At 39.6% G+C, this 15,942-nt stretch overlaps 1 protein-coding gene across 5 annotated transcripts in view; it reads right to left on the bottom strand.

Annotated features, from left to right (window-relative positions):
• The window catches only part of ZCCHC4 (zinc finger CCHC-type containing 4), a 59,662-nt gene extending 44,006 nt beyond the window's left edge, over nt 1-15,656 (bottom strand). For 4 of the 5 annotated variants that reach the window (XM_005681476.3, XM_005681479.3, XM_018049345.1 and 1 more), the window contains exons 1-3: nt 15,497-15,656; nt 14,613-14,731; nt 13,815-13,897 (exon numbers count right to left, since the gene is read on the bottom strand). In XM_005681476.3, the coding sequence (XP_005681533.2) occupies nt 13,815-13,897; nt 14,613-14,731; nt 15,497-15,623 (329 nt within the window). In that variant the 5' untranslated portion in view covers nt 15,624-15,656. The remainder of the gene's footprint in view (nt 1-13,814; nt 13,898-14,612; nt 14,732-15,496) is intronic. The other variant, XM_013964568.2, reaches the window with a different exon arrangement.

Below are 15,942 nucleotides of genomic sequence, written 5' to 3'. Positions count from 1 at the left end.
GTAATTTAACTGTACCTTGGAGCCAAGTTCAAAAATAGGTAAAGGAATACAAAATATCCATATAGGAGGTAAAAATCACATTGCCAGCATCAGAAATGCAAAGAAACAAGAAAACGTGACCCATGATGAGGGAGAAAAAAAATCAATTCAAACCAGCTCAGAAATGACAGAGACAATGCAATCGGCAGACAGAGACAGTAAAGCCATTTTATTATAACTATATTCCATGTGTTCAAGAAGGCAGACAAAAGCAACAGCCAAAGTAAAGACATGGAAAACAGAAAAAGACCAAAATCAAACCTATGAAGATTTTTTAATTGTCTGAAATGAGAAACATGCTAGACAGGACTCAGGACTAACAGCAGTTCAGACACTATAGAAAAAAAAAAAAATTGGGGTACTTGAAGACACAGCCCTAGACACTATCTAAAATGAAACATCAAAGGGCCCAAATATGTGAAAATGAACCTCCAAGAAGGGAGAGTGGGGAGAAAGCTTAAAAAAAATAATGATTAAAATTTTCTAAAATTACATCCAAAGATCAAACTCAGTGAGCTACAGGCACAAGAAATGAAGAAAACTATATTATCTGCCTTTTGATGAGATGTTAAAGGAAATATACCCCACCACTTACAGAAGAGTCTGCTACCAAAACTGAACTTGATTTTGGTGACACGCTACTCTCCAAGAAATACAAGGGATAGAAGAAAATTCGATGACATTATAGGATTTAATCCATCAAATTCAGATATGGAAAGTCTATCAGACAAATGACTCTCATTCTTCAATGAATGAGAACTATCAACCAATTACACTATGTGAAGGTTGTCTGGATCCTGATATGAACAGACCAATTATAAAATGGCATTTATGAGGTAAACAGAAATGTTGATTTCTAACTGCACATGATACATAATATTAAGAAACTGTTTACGTTTTAAGTATTATTGTGATCATGTTTTTAAAGGCCTTATCTCTTGTTATACATAGAGAAGTATTTCTGGGTAGAACTATACAATGTCAGGTTGAAGGTGAGGGTAGAGGGTACAGGTGGAACAAAATTAGCCTCATATTGATGTCTGATGAAGCTAGGTGTGAGGGCAGGCTTTTTATACTGCAAAGAATAAAGGAGGCTCTTTACACTGCTCTCTCTTCTCTTGTGTATGCTTGAAATTTTCCTAAGTCAAAGGTGTTAAAAAGCACTTTAAAGGAAAGGCAAGAGTCAAACTCAAAAAAAAAAAAAAAAAAAAGACAACTCCAGAAGATCACCAAGAATTGGGGTTTACTCAGCCGTAAAATCATATAACACTCGGTTTTTCATGCTTTGACATTGGGGACATAATTAGGGAAATTTCTCAGACTTCAAGAAAATGAGTTTCCAGTTTCCAAGGATTTACCTAACACCCAGCAAAATAAAACAAAACTGACTCACATCAAGATAGAACCTCATGACATATCACATCTCTAAGAATAAAGATTCTAAAAAATTGATGGAGGGATCAAAAAAGTCACAGGTCACACAGAAGAGATCAGGAATGAACTTGCTGAACATGAACTTGTTGAACCTGAACTTCTCAACAGCTATAAGGAAGACAAAAGAAGCTGGAACACTGCCTTCTAAATTCTGAAGAAAATATATTCCCAACCTAGAATCCTATCAATGAAGTATCAGCATAAAGATATTTACAGAAATACATGATTTCAAAGCACAAAGAGAAAAGATCAAGTCAACTGCTGAGTGATAACAAATCAAACTGGCCCCAGACATCTACAGTACTTACTTAACTCTAGAACAGCGCTCTGCAAAGAGGCCAGGCACTGGAGCTGGCCAACATGTGCTTCTAGTTCCTGACCAGACAAAGACAGACATTAAGAGTACGTGTTTAGAAACTTTGATACCATTTAGGCAGAGTACTTTATGTCTGTTCAGTCTAATAATAAAAAATGTGGGCTTGCATTTGTATGTCTTCTTTTTCATCTTATTTTCTAATTATATTTTTATTATATTATAGAAGTATCTAATCCCCGTGAACTGTGAATAAAAATATAAATCAAGCAAACAAACAAAACACTGACCCTTTAACACAGATCATTAAGCAGCACTGCTCTGGAGGACATGAAGCAATCCTGCAAAATCCCAAGGAAAATACACACCCGAATAATTTTATATTTAAATACAATGCCATTCAAGAACAAAGGAGTGACACAATCATAGAAAAAAACTTATGGTTACCTCAGGGGAAAGGAGGGTAGGGAGAGAGAAATTAGGAGTTTGGGATTAGTAAATGTACACTGCTATACATAAAAAAGAAGCAACAAGGCTCTACTGTATAGCATAGCAAACTATATTCAGTATCTTGTAATAAACTATAATGGAGACAAATCTGAAAAACTACATATATATATAAAACTCTAATGGCGGAAAGTGAAGAGAACTAAAGAGCCTCTTACTGAGGGTAAAAGAGGAGTGAAAAAGCTGGCTTAAAACTCAACATTCAAAAAATGAAGATCATGGCAGCTGGTCCCATCACTCCATGGCAAACAGATGGGGAAAAAATGAAAACAGTGATAGGGTTTACTTTCTTAGGCTCCAAAATCACTGCAGACAGTGACTGCAGCCATGAAATTAAAAGATGCTTGTTCCTTGGAAGGAAAGCTATGACCAACCTAAACAGTGTATTAAAAAGCAGACATTACTTTGCTGACAAAGGTCTATACAGCCAAAGTTACGGTTTGTTTCTCCAGTAGTCATGTATGGATGTGAGAGTTGGACCATAAAGAAGGCTGAGCGCTGAAGAATAGATGCTTTTAAACTGCAGTTCTGCAGAAGACTCTTGAGAGTCCTTGGATCGCAAGGAGATCAAATCAGTCAATCCTCAAGGAAATTAACCCTAAATATTCATTGGAAGGACTGATGCTGAAGCTGAAGCTCCGATTCTGTGGCAACCTGATGTGAAGAGCTGAAACTCACTGAAAAAAAACCCTGATGCTGGGAAAGATTGAGGGGGAAGGAGAAGAGGGCAGTAGAGGATGAGATGGTTGGATGACATTACCAATTCAATGGACATGAATCTGAGCAAACTCCAGGTGATAGTGCAGGACAGGGGAGTTGGGTGTGCTTTAGTCCATGGGGTCACAAAGAGTTGGACACAACTTAGCAACTGATCAACAACATATAAAACCAAATCACTTTACTGTACACCAGAAATTAACACACTGTAAATCAAGTATACTTTAATTAAAATATATATATATGTGTGTAAAAGAAAAAATAGAGATTAAATTTCTAATTGTAAAAAAAACCCACAACAACAAAGAATAAAGGCATTAAATATTTTTGGACTTGGAAGAATAGGGGTTATACAGTTATGTAATCTGGTTACTTCATGCAGAAACTGCTGGACAGCTGGATGTCAAGGAGAAAGGGCAACTTTTCCAGTCAGGAGCAGTTCAGATTTCTTCAAGAAGGTGAAGCTGAGAGATTATGCTACATCTGAATGTTTTGAGAGAGTTCAGACAACAGGCAGAGAGTTTGCAATTGAATCATTTCTGAAGCACATAAATAATTAAACAGATAGTCATACAAAACAAATAAGCCCAAAACAGTTATTAGCCAGTTGGAAAACAGAAGTTGTACAGTAAAGAAGTTATTATGATTAATACACGTTATAATATAAATGGAATCACACAATAGCCACATGGATATTTTGATGTCAGTTATTTTTTAATTAATCAAAGGTTTTTTATGAACGAATTAAAACTGCTGGAGGATAAATTTCAGCCAAATGAAACAACAGTAGACTGTCAGTCAGCACTAAATCCATTTGACCACAGACTAAAATGAGAAAAAAATATGAGTATCAGAGTATAAAATGGAAACAAAATCCAAATAAAACCAGCAAAGGAATGGGAAGAGAAAGTGGGAGTTAGTAGAAGTATACTGATTTTCTCATGTTTTAGAGCCATAGGCCAAAAGATATAATTTAAAACTGAAAAATCAAGTAAAAGTGCTATAAGCAACAATCAAAGGTATGAGGTTAACCCTAAAAAGAAATAATCAACTGAAATCAGATAGTAACTATAGAGAAGGAAAGACAGAAGAAGAAATATATAAAGTCACCATTTCTCATTTTTAGATGAAGGCAATATTAAAAAAAATTAAATCTGGTTTAAAAAAACCACAAAGGCAACCATGAAAACAATAATACAGAAGAAACGCACTTTAAAAAAAGCGACCATAGAGTGAAAGAGAATAAAAAGAAGCAATAAATATCATACAACAAAACCAGGACCAAGCGTATCTGTATCTGTCGTACCTACCATTAAAACGGGCTAAATAAACCCACCCATTAGAAGAAAGACTGGATCACAAAAGCAAAATCCAATCAACCTATTTCATCACATCTACTGAAGCGACTTAGCAGAAGATGCATACATTTTCATATTTTAGCATCGAGGATATTGAGACATGATTTAAAACTGCCATCAGCCAGACTGTAGGTGGAGCGTCACTGCCGTCATCCTATGACTCAGTCCCGACACACAAAGTTATTGTACCTGCAGTCAAGGACCAAACCAGAGCAACAGAGCGGAAGCACGTAAGTTGCTTCAGCTGTGTCTGACTCTTTGCGACCCTATGGACTGTAGCCCGCTAGGCTCCTCTGTCCATGGGATTCTCCAGGCGTTAATACTAGAGTCGGTTGCCATGCCCTTCTCCAGGAGATCTTCTCAACCCAGGGGTCAAACCCACATCTCTTATAACTCCTGCATTGGCAGGCGGGTTCTTTATTGCTAGCACCGCCTGAAGAAGCCCTGGAAACCGAAGCACACTTTTGATATCAGAGAAGTAAACACTCATCATTGAATGAATGACAAAAACAATCAAAGGCTTTACAGGAAAAAGGAGAAAGGAAGCTCCCCAAAGAGATAATGCTATGTCAGCTTCTGCTACTTAAAAACAGGCAAAAGGACTGCCTATCACACACCCATTGAAGCCAACTGAAGGCAGGACAAAGTGCAAATCACCAGGAAGAGATGAAAGCTCAAAGCCAGGGGCTAGTGTGGCAATTCACTAACTACATGGAACTATCTTAAGCCACTAAATTTAATTATTTTTAAGAAAAGAAAAAGAACAATTGCCGGAAGCCAGTGTGAGGAATCCTGCCAGTGACAAGGTCATGAGGAAGGAAGCTGACAAACGCAAGGCGTGCTCAGACTTCAGGGACCCCTCTGGAAATTCCTAAGCATGTACCCCAACAAAAATCTGCTGGTTTTTGTGCTCTGCTTTTCCACTCTTCTGACATTTTCTGGAAAAAGTCAATTCAGGGCTTTAGTCTTCTGCATTTGAAAGAGTGTTTCAATCTAAAAACCCCTCCGATGGCTTTCTAGCCTGCCTGCAGGACTCGTACAGCTGTGCATGTGATTGTTTGAGGCCTCCTGACCGCAGGAGGCACAGGAAGCTTAAAACATCCTAGGAATGTAGGGGCTTCCAAAGAGTCAAAATCTTTAGAATAGGACTGATTAAAAGTTTCATTTGTTGAGTCAATGCTTGCTGCTGAATTTTCATATCCTTTATTTTTAGATATAGTTGGTATATAGGAAAACAAGTAGTAGACCTGGTATTAGCAACATTAGATCTTTGAGTTAAGTACCTTCTTTGTTATAACTCACTGCGCCTTTGTTCTATAGAGATGTAACTTTAATGCTTTAAGGAGATGCAGATTAAAGAAAAACACTTCAGGGAAACAAAATTAACATTCATTAAGGAAGAGAGCCAAAAAGTGTTAACAAGCCTCTTGGCCAGAAGATAATGTAAATCACCTGAGACCTTTTGTATACAAAATGATGTATAGAAAGAGTCTGGGCTGCGAACGCTACATAATTTTGTGTTACCCATTGATCTCCATGTTTTATCAAAAGTATAAAAGGCCTTCTGAACAATAAAGGATGGGGACCAGCTTCTCGGACCAGTTTCTCGGACTGGTCTCTCGGCCTGGTTTCTTGGGAATCTGGCTCCCCCCGTGTATTTCTCTCTTTTTCTCTCCCTTTCCCTCTCTCTGCTCTTTACTTTAACTTCAGGCTGAATCTCCACCTGGGGGCGCGGAGGCTCGCCAGGTCTACTTACTTGCCCTGGCGAGAAAGGGAGCTTAAGGCGAGGCACCCTTAGATATTCAAGCGGGCGCCGGTGGCCCAACGTAGATGGTGCAAATTCCTTGTCTGGAATTTTATTGGCCTTCCGTGTAAACCAAGCTATTCAGCCCTCTTCCTCCACTTAATCTTCTTACTACACTATAGTTTCTTAATCTAATCTTATATTAATAAATAAACAAGTCTTTCCACACCAACGCCGTCCACCCTTCGAATTCCCTGGATCCACCGGGGCTGGACCCCGGCAAATAATGTTAAATGAACCTCCACTTACATATTTTGTGTCTGGTCAAAGCTATCCTTCAGAAAGTTTTTATTGCTAGTTTAGTAACCTTCTCTTGACAAGATCAACTGAGATCTTGGGCATATTTCTATTCAAAATTACATCATCATTCAACGACGTGGCTTTATGTAACATTCAGACACAAGAGCTTTTTTTAAGCTTGGCAGGAAGAACATGAGACTCTCCAGAGCGAAGGATTACTCAGCGCTCCCTCCTCATCTGCACTTACTACACACTCCCGGGGGCAAGAAGAAATTCATTCTGCTGCACGGCTCAGCATGACTCACAAACTGCAGGCTAGCATTCTGAATGTCACTTTTATTGATCTCCATTTGATGTTCCATTTGTCTTTCCAAGAGTAGACAAATTATGTTTATGGCATTTCCCTAATAGCAGACCTTGAAAATCTGAGTTTAAATGAGCTCTGAAAAAAATATAACCAAATGAATTATCAACTAAACAAAACTATCTGGATGCACATAAATTAATGCTGATTTTAGCATTAAAATAAATCTTCTGTAAGACTTCAGGGATCATGATAAAGATGCCAACATACTACATAATAGACTACATAACAGGCAGCTAAAAACTGTAAGGAAAGTCAAGTTTCAGGCACAAAATGTAAACCAGTCAGCTGAACACATATGAAATATAAAGCATGGTTCCAAGAGTAAAATTAGGAAAATGATTATCAAATCCTATATTGTAGAACTTAGAAGTCTGTGCAGCACTGCCAGTTCCATAATAAAAATCAAGTAACAAAAGTCTATTTATCTCAATAACTACAATTGTTCTTTTTTAACAATTTCAAAACTAAATCAATGAAAAGCTAATGCTATGTCACAGTAACAGATGAAAAGTTTGCTTTATAAAATAGGTATAATGTTTAAATGCATTTTAACACTTTCAAATATAGTTACTTAATAAGATAACACAAATGAGTTGTATAAAATTAAATTAGAAAACAATTATAATCTCAAGTAATAGTATGTCATCTTTAGGTCCATTACACGCAAGAATAATTTGCTAGTCTCAAACTGAAGACACACTAAAAGAATAAGCAATTAATAGCATAGAACAGGTAATTTAATAAGCTTTGGTTTGAGAAAGGCAACATTTTTAATTTTGAAGAATGATTAATTTCAAACTTTTCACTCTGAAGCAAGCAAATAAGAAAGCATAAATAAGAGCATCAGCTATAAAGCGATGCAGTAAAATCAATGACACTGCACTTCAAAAAGTGTAAACTTTTACCAATCCTCCAAAATCTATTTAAATACCATATCCTTAAACTGAATCAGTTAGTGAAGGCACAAATAATGTGTAAAGCTTCTGACCTTCCACAGTACCCAGTTTTTCTAAGAATACTGGCAACATAGTACATCTTCTTTGCAGTGTATTATTTTTAAATATATCTCAACTCCATTATTACTAGCATTTTAAGTTTTTTTTGAGTCCTCAACAAAGAATGAATAAATGATTGGATGGATGGAAGGATAGATAAATGGACAGAGGCCTGGGGAACAAAATCTGAGGTTTTGGATCACAGATGATTTAAGACAAGCTCTTAATTATCAGTACTAGAACAGATGAAATTACAGCCCCCAGGAAATAACCTTTTGAAAAAATTTTAATATTTTCATATTCTAGCCAGTGTTTTTATTTCTAATTATCATGAAATATGCATTTCAAAAATTCTTCAGTATCAAAAACCATACTCTGGCAGTACAAAGATTTGCACAGTGGTTTAGCTCCAGGCTAAAATCTTATTATGTAAGGAAAGAAGATCATGTAAATTTTCTTACGGAGTTTAACTGAATCACCAGTATTTTTATGCAATAACATGAAATACATGCTTATTAGCTAAAAGTGATATGGTAGAGTACAAAAGTAAGTACACATTATGACCACAACCCCTTTGCACAGGAAAAAGGCCAGGGGGAAAGTACTAGAAAATGACCAAAGTGATGGCTTCAAAGGGAAAAACCTACTTTCTACTTTCTGCATTTATTCTATCTCATTATGATAACCTCATAATAATATATCTCTATATAACTTTTATATCCTCAAATCTCCTTAAATTAAATTACTACACATCATATATTAATTACTATCTGTTTTGAGTGCCGAAGAATTGATGCTTTTGAACTGTGGTGTTGGAGAAGACTCTTGAGAGTCCCTTGGACTGCAAGGAGATCCAACCAGTCCATCCTAAGGAGATGAGTCCTGGGTGTTCACTGGAAGGACTGATGCTAAAGCTGAAACTCCAATACTTTGGCCACCTCATGTGAAGAGTTGACTCATTGGAAAAGACCCTGATGCTGGGAGGGACTGGGGGCAGGAGGAGAAGAGGACGACCAAGGATGAGATGGCTGGATGGCATCACTGACTCGATGGACATTAGTTTGGGTAAACTCCGGGAGTTGGTGATGGACAGGGAGGCCTGGTGTGCTGTGATTCATGGGGTTGCAAAGAGTAGGACATGACTGAGCGACTGAACTGAACTGAATTATATGCTTAAAAATACTACTTCAGAATCAGAGAGGCATAAGTTTGAGTCACTGCTCAGTCATTCTAGTAGTATGAAGTTGATGAGGTTAACTTAACTTCTCCAAGCCACAAGTTTCATCTAAACCACCTTGGCAGGATTAAATAGTATCTCATGGAGCAGGAAACAGCAACCCACTTCAGTATTCTTGCCTGGAGAATCCCATGGACAGAGGAGCCTGGTGGGCTACAGTTCTTGGGGTCACAAAGAGTTGGACACAACTGAGTGACTTTCACTTCACTTCACATGGAAAACACCTCACATGATGCCTGGCTCAGTGGTACCCAATTTTCATCAATTCTCCTTTCAACATTTTTCATTGTTGATTTAATTCCCATAAATTAAGAAGATATCAAGTTAATTCCCATAAATTAAGTAGATATCACTAAGTACTTTAGTTAAGGGACAATCAAGCTATCTTTAAAAAAGTCACCTCCATCAAAGGACTTTAAAAGCTCAGGAAGACACTTTTAACAGATCCCAGTATCCTTTCCACTTAAGCTAGACAAGACTTCAGAATCCTTCTCAACACAGCAACCCAGGTAACCAGAAAGAGCTGTCACAAGAGTGAAAACCCGTTTTGTCATCAGCAACCCAGACTAGAGGCTTTGAACAAAGCTTCCCCCAGCACATAGAGCACGATGCCTACCACAAAGGAAAGGGATGAATTTTCTTCACAAGTTTACCAACAAATTAAACCTGTGACTCAATTCCAGTTAACCCAATAAAACATTTTAAAAATGCAGATTTTTAAAGACAGATGTTATATTTTTTTAAAAAATTTTAGTTCTTTTATTAATACTATTTCAATAAAGAAGATTACAGTATCATGAAACTGGATTTGGCAATGATTCTTAGCTATGATAACAAAAGCACACGCAACAACAAAAAAAAAAATTGAAAGATGAGACCCTTTGATACACTCCTGTGGTAAAGAATCCCCCTGCCAGAGCAAGAGACACAAGGGATTCAGGTTCAATCCCTGGGTTGCGAAGATCCCCTGGAGTAATATATGGCAACCCACTCCAATATTCTTGCCCGAGAATCCCAGGGACAGAGGAGCCTGGCGAGCTACAGTCCTTGGGGTCACGAAGAGTCAGACGCGACTGAGTGCATGCACACACACACACCTAGAACATATAAAGAACTCCTGCAGCTCAACTACAAAAACAGTAATGACCTTGTTAAAGTAGGCAAAGGACATGAATAGACATTTCTCCAAGAAGATATATAAATGGCCAAAATGCATTTGAAAAGATGGTCAACACCATTAACACAGAAGGAAACAAAAATCAATACAGAAGGAAACAAAAAATCAAAAACACAACTGCTAGGATGGCTATCCTAGCAAAAAATAATAATAATACATGTTAGCAAAGACATGCAGAAATTGGAACCCTCCTACATTGCTGGGGTGGGGGGGGGATATAAAACGTTGAAGCTATTGTAGAAAACGGGTTGGCAATTTCTCAAAAACTAAACAGTATTATCACCAGTTCAATTCAGTTCAGTCGCTCAGTCATGTCCAACTCTGCGACCCCATGAATTGCAGCACACCAAGCCTCCCTGTCCATCACCAACTCCCGGAGTTCACTCAGACTCACGTCCATCGAGTCAGTGATGCCATCCAGCCATCTCATCCTCTGTCGTCCCTTCTCCTCCTGCCCCCAATCCCTCCCAGCATCAGAGTCTTTTCCAATGAGTCAACTCTTCGCATGAGGTGGCCAAAGTACTGGCGTTTCAGCTTTAGCATCATTCCTTCCAAAGAAATCCCAGGGCTGATCTCCTTTAGAATGGACTGGTTGGATCTCCTTACAGTCCAAAGGACTCTCAAGAGTCTTCTTCAACACCACAGTTCAAACTCATCAATTCTCTGGCGCTCAGCCTTCTTCACAGTCCAACTCTCACATCCATACATGACCACTGGAAAAACCACAGCCTTGACTAGACGGACCTTAGTCGGCAAACTAATGTCTCTGCTTTTAAATATTCTATCTAGGTTGGTAATAACTTTTCTTCCAAGGAGTAAGCGTCTTTTAATTTCATGGCTGCAGTCACCATCTGCAGTAATTTTGGAGCCCCAAAAAATAAAGTCTGACACTGTTTCCACTGTTTCCCCATCTATTTCCCATAAAGTGATGGGACCGGATGCCATGATGATCCAGTAATTCTACTTCTAGGGATGTACACAAAGAAATGAAAACAGGGACTCAAACTATTCATACACCAGCATGTGTTGACTATTACATACAACGGCCAAAAGGTGGAAACATCTGGGTGTCCACTGATGGATAGACAAGATATGGTACACATATACAAATGAATGTCATTCAGCCATAAAAAGGATGAAGTTTTGATACATGCTACAACATGGATAAGCCTTGAAAACACTACTATAAGTGAAATAAGCCAGACACAACAGGACAAATACAGATTATTCTGTTATCTGAAGTACCTAGAATGGTCAAATTCATAGAGACAAAAAGTAGATTAGAGGTTATCGCAGACTGGAGGAAGGTTCAATGGAGAGTTATTACTTAACAGTGACAGAATGTGTTTGGGATGATGAAACGTAGTGGTGATGGTTGCACAACACTGTTAATATAATTATCACCACTTTATTCTGTCATTTTTGAGACTGCATCCAAGTTCTGCATTTCAGACTCTTTTGTTGACTATGATGGCTACTCCATTTCTTCTAAAGGATTCCTGCCCACAGCAGTAGATATAATGGTCATCTGAGTTAAATTCACCCATTCCAGTCCATTTTAGTTTGCTGATTCCTAGAATGTCAACGTTCACTTTCGTCATCTCCTGTTTGATCACTTCCAATCTGCACTGATTCATGGACCTAACATTCCAGGTTCCTGTGCAATATTACTCTTTACATCATCGGACCTTGATTCCGTCACCAGTCCCATTCACAACTGGGTGTTGATTTTGCTTTGGCTCCATCCCTTCATTCTTTCTGGAGTTATTTCTCCACTGATCTCCAGTAGCATACTGGGCACCTACCGACCTGGGGAGTTCATCTTTCAGTATCTTATCTTTTTGCCTTTTCACACTGTTCATGGGGTTCTCGAGGCAAGAATACTGAAGTGGTTTGCCATTCCCTTCTCCAGTGGACCACATTCTGTCAGACCTCTCCACCATGACTCACCTGTCTTGGGTGGCCCCACAGGGCATGGCTCAGTTTCATTGAGTTAGACAAGGCTGTGGTCCATGTGATCAGAAAGGCAATGCCAAAGAATGCTCAAACTACCACACAATTGCACTCGTCTCACACGCTAGTAAAGTAATACTTGAAATTCTCCAAGCCAGGCTTCAGCAATACATGAACTGTGAAATTCCAGATGTTCAAGCTGGTTTTAGAAAAGGCAGAGGAACCAGAGATCAAATTGCCAACATCTGCTGGATCATGGAAAAAGCAACAGAGTTGTAGAAAAAAAACTATTTCTGCTTTATTGACTATGCCAAAGCCTTTGACTGTGTGGATCACAACAAACTGTAGAAAATTCTGAAAGAGATGGAAATACCAGACCACCTGACCTGCCCCTTGAGAAATCTATATGCAGGTCAGGAAGCAACAGATAGAACTGGACATAGAACAACAGACTGGTTCCAAATAGGAAAAGGAGTACGTCAAGGCTGTACACTGTCACCCTGCTTATTTAACTTATACACAGGGTACATCTTGAGAAACGCCGGGCTAGAGGAAGCACAAGCTAGAATCAAGGCTGCCGGAAGAAATATCAATAACCTCAGATATGCAGATGACACCACCCTTATGGCAGAAAGTGAAGAAGAATTAAAGAGCCTCTTGATGAAAGTGAAAGAGGAGAGTGAAAAAGTTGGCTTAAAGCTCAACATTCGGAAAACTAAGATCATAGCATCCGGTAACCCATCACTTCATGGTAAATAGATGGGGAAACAGTGGAAACAGTGGCTGACTTTATTTTTCTGGGCTCCAAAATCACTGCAGATGGTGACTGCAGCCATGAAGTTAAAAGACGCTTACTCCCTGGAAGGAAAGTTATGACCAATCTGCTGCTGCTGCTACTGCTAAGTCGCTTCAATCATGTCCGACTGTGTACGACCTCATAGACAGCAGCCCACCAGGTTCCCCTGTCCCTGGGATTCTCCAGGCAAGAACACTGGAGTGCGTTGCCATTTCCTCCTCCAATGCATGAAAGTGAAAAGTGAAGTCCTAAACAGCATATTAAAAAGCAGAGACATTACTTTGCCAACAAAGGTCAGTCTAGTCAAGGCTATGGTTTTTCCAGTCATCATGTATGGATTTGAGAGTTGGACTAAAGAAAGCTGAGCGCCAAAGAATTGATGCTTTTGAACTGTGATGTTGGAGAAGACTCTTGAGAGTCCCTTGGACTGCAAGGAGATCCAACCAGTCCATTCTGAAGGAGATCAGTCCTGGGTGTTCATTGGAAGGACTGATGTTGAAGCTGAAACTCCAATACTTTGGCCACCTCATGCAAAGAGCTGACTCATCTGAAAAGATCTTGATGCTGGGAGGGATTGAGGGCAGGAGGAGAAGGGGACGACAGAGGATGAGATGGTTGAATGGCATCACCAACTCAATGGACATGGATTTGGGTGTACTCAGAGAGTTGGTAATAGACAGGGAGGCCTGGTGTGCTGTGGTTCACGGGGTCGCAAAGAGTTGGACACGACTGAGCGACTGGACTGAACTGAATTGGTAAATGTTAAATATACATTTTACCACAACAAAAATACACTAATCACTTAAAGTAAACTTAAAGGCACAGGGGAAAAAATCAACAATGGGATAATAAATTAAAAGTGACACCCCATCAGTACCTTTCCACACACTGAGATTGGGATAAAGGAGGCTGACAGCTTCGGTTATGGGCTTCCCGGGCAGCAAGTCTGGCTCCTGACAACTGAAAGATAGTACAAAATCCACTTAGTAAATCATCAAACTGGCTAACATCCTAGAAAAAGTGGTATCATATTCGAACACCAACAAGCCAGAAACTCAGGCAGCTCAAAGCTGTAAACAAGCATTCATTTCGGGGGAGACATTAAGCTGGGGAAACTAGAGCAGTTTGAAACAGTAAACAAAGTATTGAATCACTGAGAGATTAATTCAGACACGGTGATCTTAAAAAGTCTACAAAAGAGTGGCACACAGACTGTTTCCCAATAAACCTAACAAAGCTGAAAGTTTTCTAGTCAAAACTTTCAGAAACTTGATTTGGCACTAAGCCAAGAGGATACCAAGCTCATAAATGTATCTCTAAGTGCCTTCCTCAGCCATCCAGTAGCTGAAGAAAGGACGTTTGATGCAAACGCTTCCCAAAAAGGGTTTTTCTAAAACATTTCCTGGAATGATCATGACCTGCATTCTTCAGGAAGAAATCTATATTTGCAAACTCAGTATTAACACCTCAGAAAGTTTTAAAGGAAATTCATTCTTTGAGACAGTAGTTTAAGACATCAGCAGTCAGAGTAAGTTCAAAGTAAATATAAACTCCAATCTCGGGACCAAAAAACATGGTATCTTCCATCTCTTAAGAGGTTTATCTCATACATTCTCAACAAAATGTCACACACATCAAAAATAAATAAATAAATATATCCAGAAAGCTGATATACCTTTTCATCTTCCCATTGAAAAAAATTACAATCTTTTCTATCTCTACAAGCTGAACAGGCATAAAACCTCCGTGTTTCTTCTTTCCCTTGGTTCACTTTTACAAACAGAAGAGTAGGTCCTAGTTCCATAATAAGAAAAAACATGTCAGTCATCGATATCAAGTTTCTGGTTTTCACCGACCTCAAATAAAACGTTTTAGTTTTATGCATACCTTGTCATAATTAAATGCAATACTTTGATAATTTTTTTTTAACCGAAAGTCACAACATTCAGGCACTGACTACTTAGGAAATATATTTCGAAAACCAGTCTCTCCAGAAAGAAAACGCTAGTGTCAGTACAGTTGCAGTCCACATGGTGAACCGTCTAGGTCCTGACACAACAACAGAGTTCGAGCAACTGAGCACTTTGTTACCTGCGCTCAGTTACCTTTTCAGTGAAACTCTTAGCATTTCGATTTGGACACACTCTCTCTCCGCGAGTTAGAGAAAAACTGGGTCTGGTTTCTAAGCAAGAATTCATGATTTCGCGCCTCCCTAACTTTTTTTTAACTAAAAATAAAGCAATCAACAAATGAAATATCAAAGTACTTCGCAATGGGAATTACTCAATAACATACATCCTTTGTGCCTAGCCTCTGCCTCGTCCCTTCAAAAAAGACGTAACCGCGATGGAGCCAAAATCACAACAGGAAGGCTTCTTTGAAGGTTTCTTAAGTAAGTGGAAAAGCACAACTTCCCGAGGAAGGAGCGTCTTCTAGAACCATACTCAGTGGGAGAGAGAGGCAGATAAAAATTCGGGAGCCCTAAATGCCCCAGGCACCCTCAGGCTAACCACGCCCCTTGGCGCCAGACAGCCAGGCTGAGCCCAGACGCGGACCCACCGTGAGGGCACAGCGGGGCGGGGGTGGCGGGATCGGAAGAAAGCACCACCTCGACTCCCGAGGATCCCCGATGACCCGAGCTCCCCTCTGCCTCCAAGGTTCCAAGCTGGTCCCTGGAGGTCGCCATCTTCCCACCGCCGTCCCGAAAGCCTCAGTCCGGACCAAAGAGGCTGAGAAAGAGCGCCGCTTGGGCCTGCAGCCACTTTAGAGCGCCCCCACGCTGCTAGGAGGAACTTCGGCCGCTGGAGCGGAAGTCATGCCCCTAAACCCTGTCCCTTGCTAGCTGGAGGCTAGGAGGTCCCTCTCCTGGGAGTGAGTGGGAGACGGGATGCGTTGACAGGCAACTTGTTGGACCCTGTGCAGTAAGCTCACCTATTTTCTGCCTCAGCCTTAGTACCTTAGGATCCGTGAGTACCCTCCTTGCGTAAGAATATAGCCAGGAGCTG

This window comes from Capra hircus, chromosome 6 (genome assembly GCF_001704415.2).
Source record: "Capra hircus breed San Clemente chromosome 6, ASM170441v1, whole genome shotgun sequence".
Taxonomy (NCBI): Eukaryota; Metazoa; Chordata; class Mammalia; order Artiodactyla; family Bovidae; genus Capra; species Capra hircus.
The sequence above is the reverse complement of the archived record's forward strand: the minus strand, read 5'-3'. Positions and strand labels throughout refer to the sequence as shown.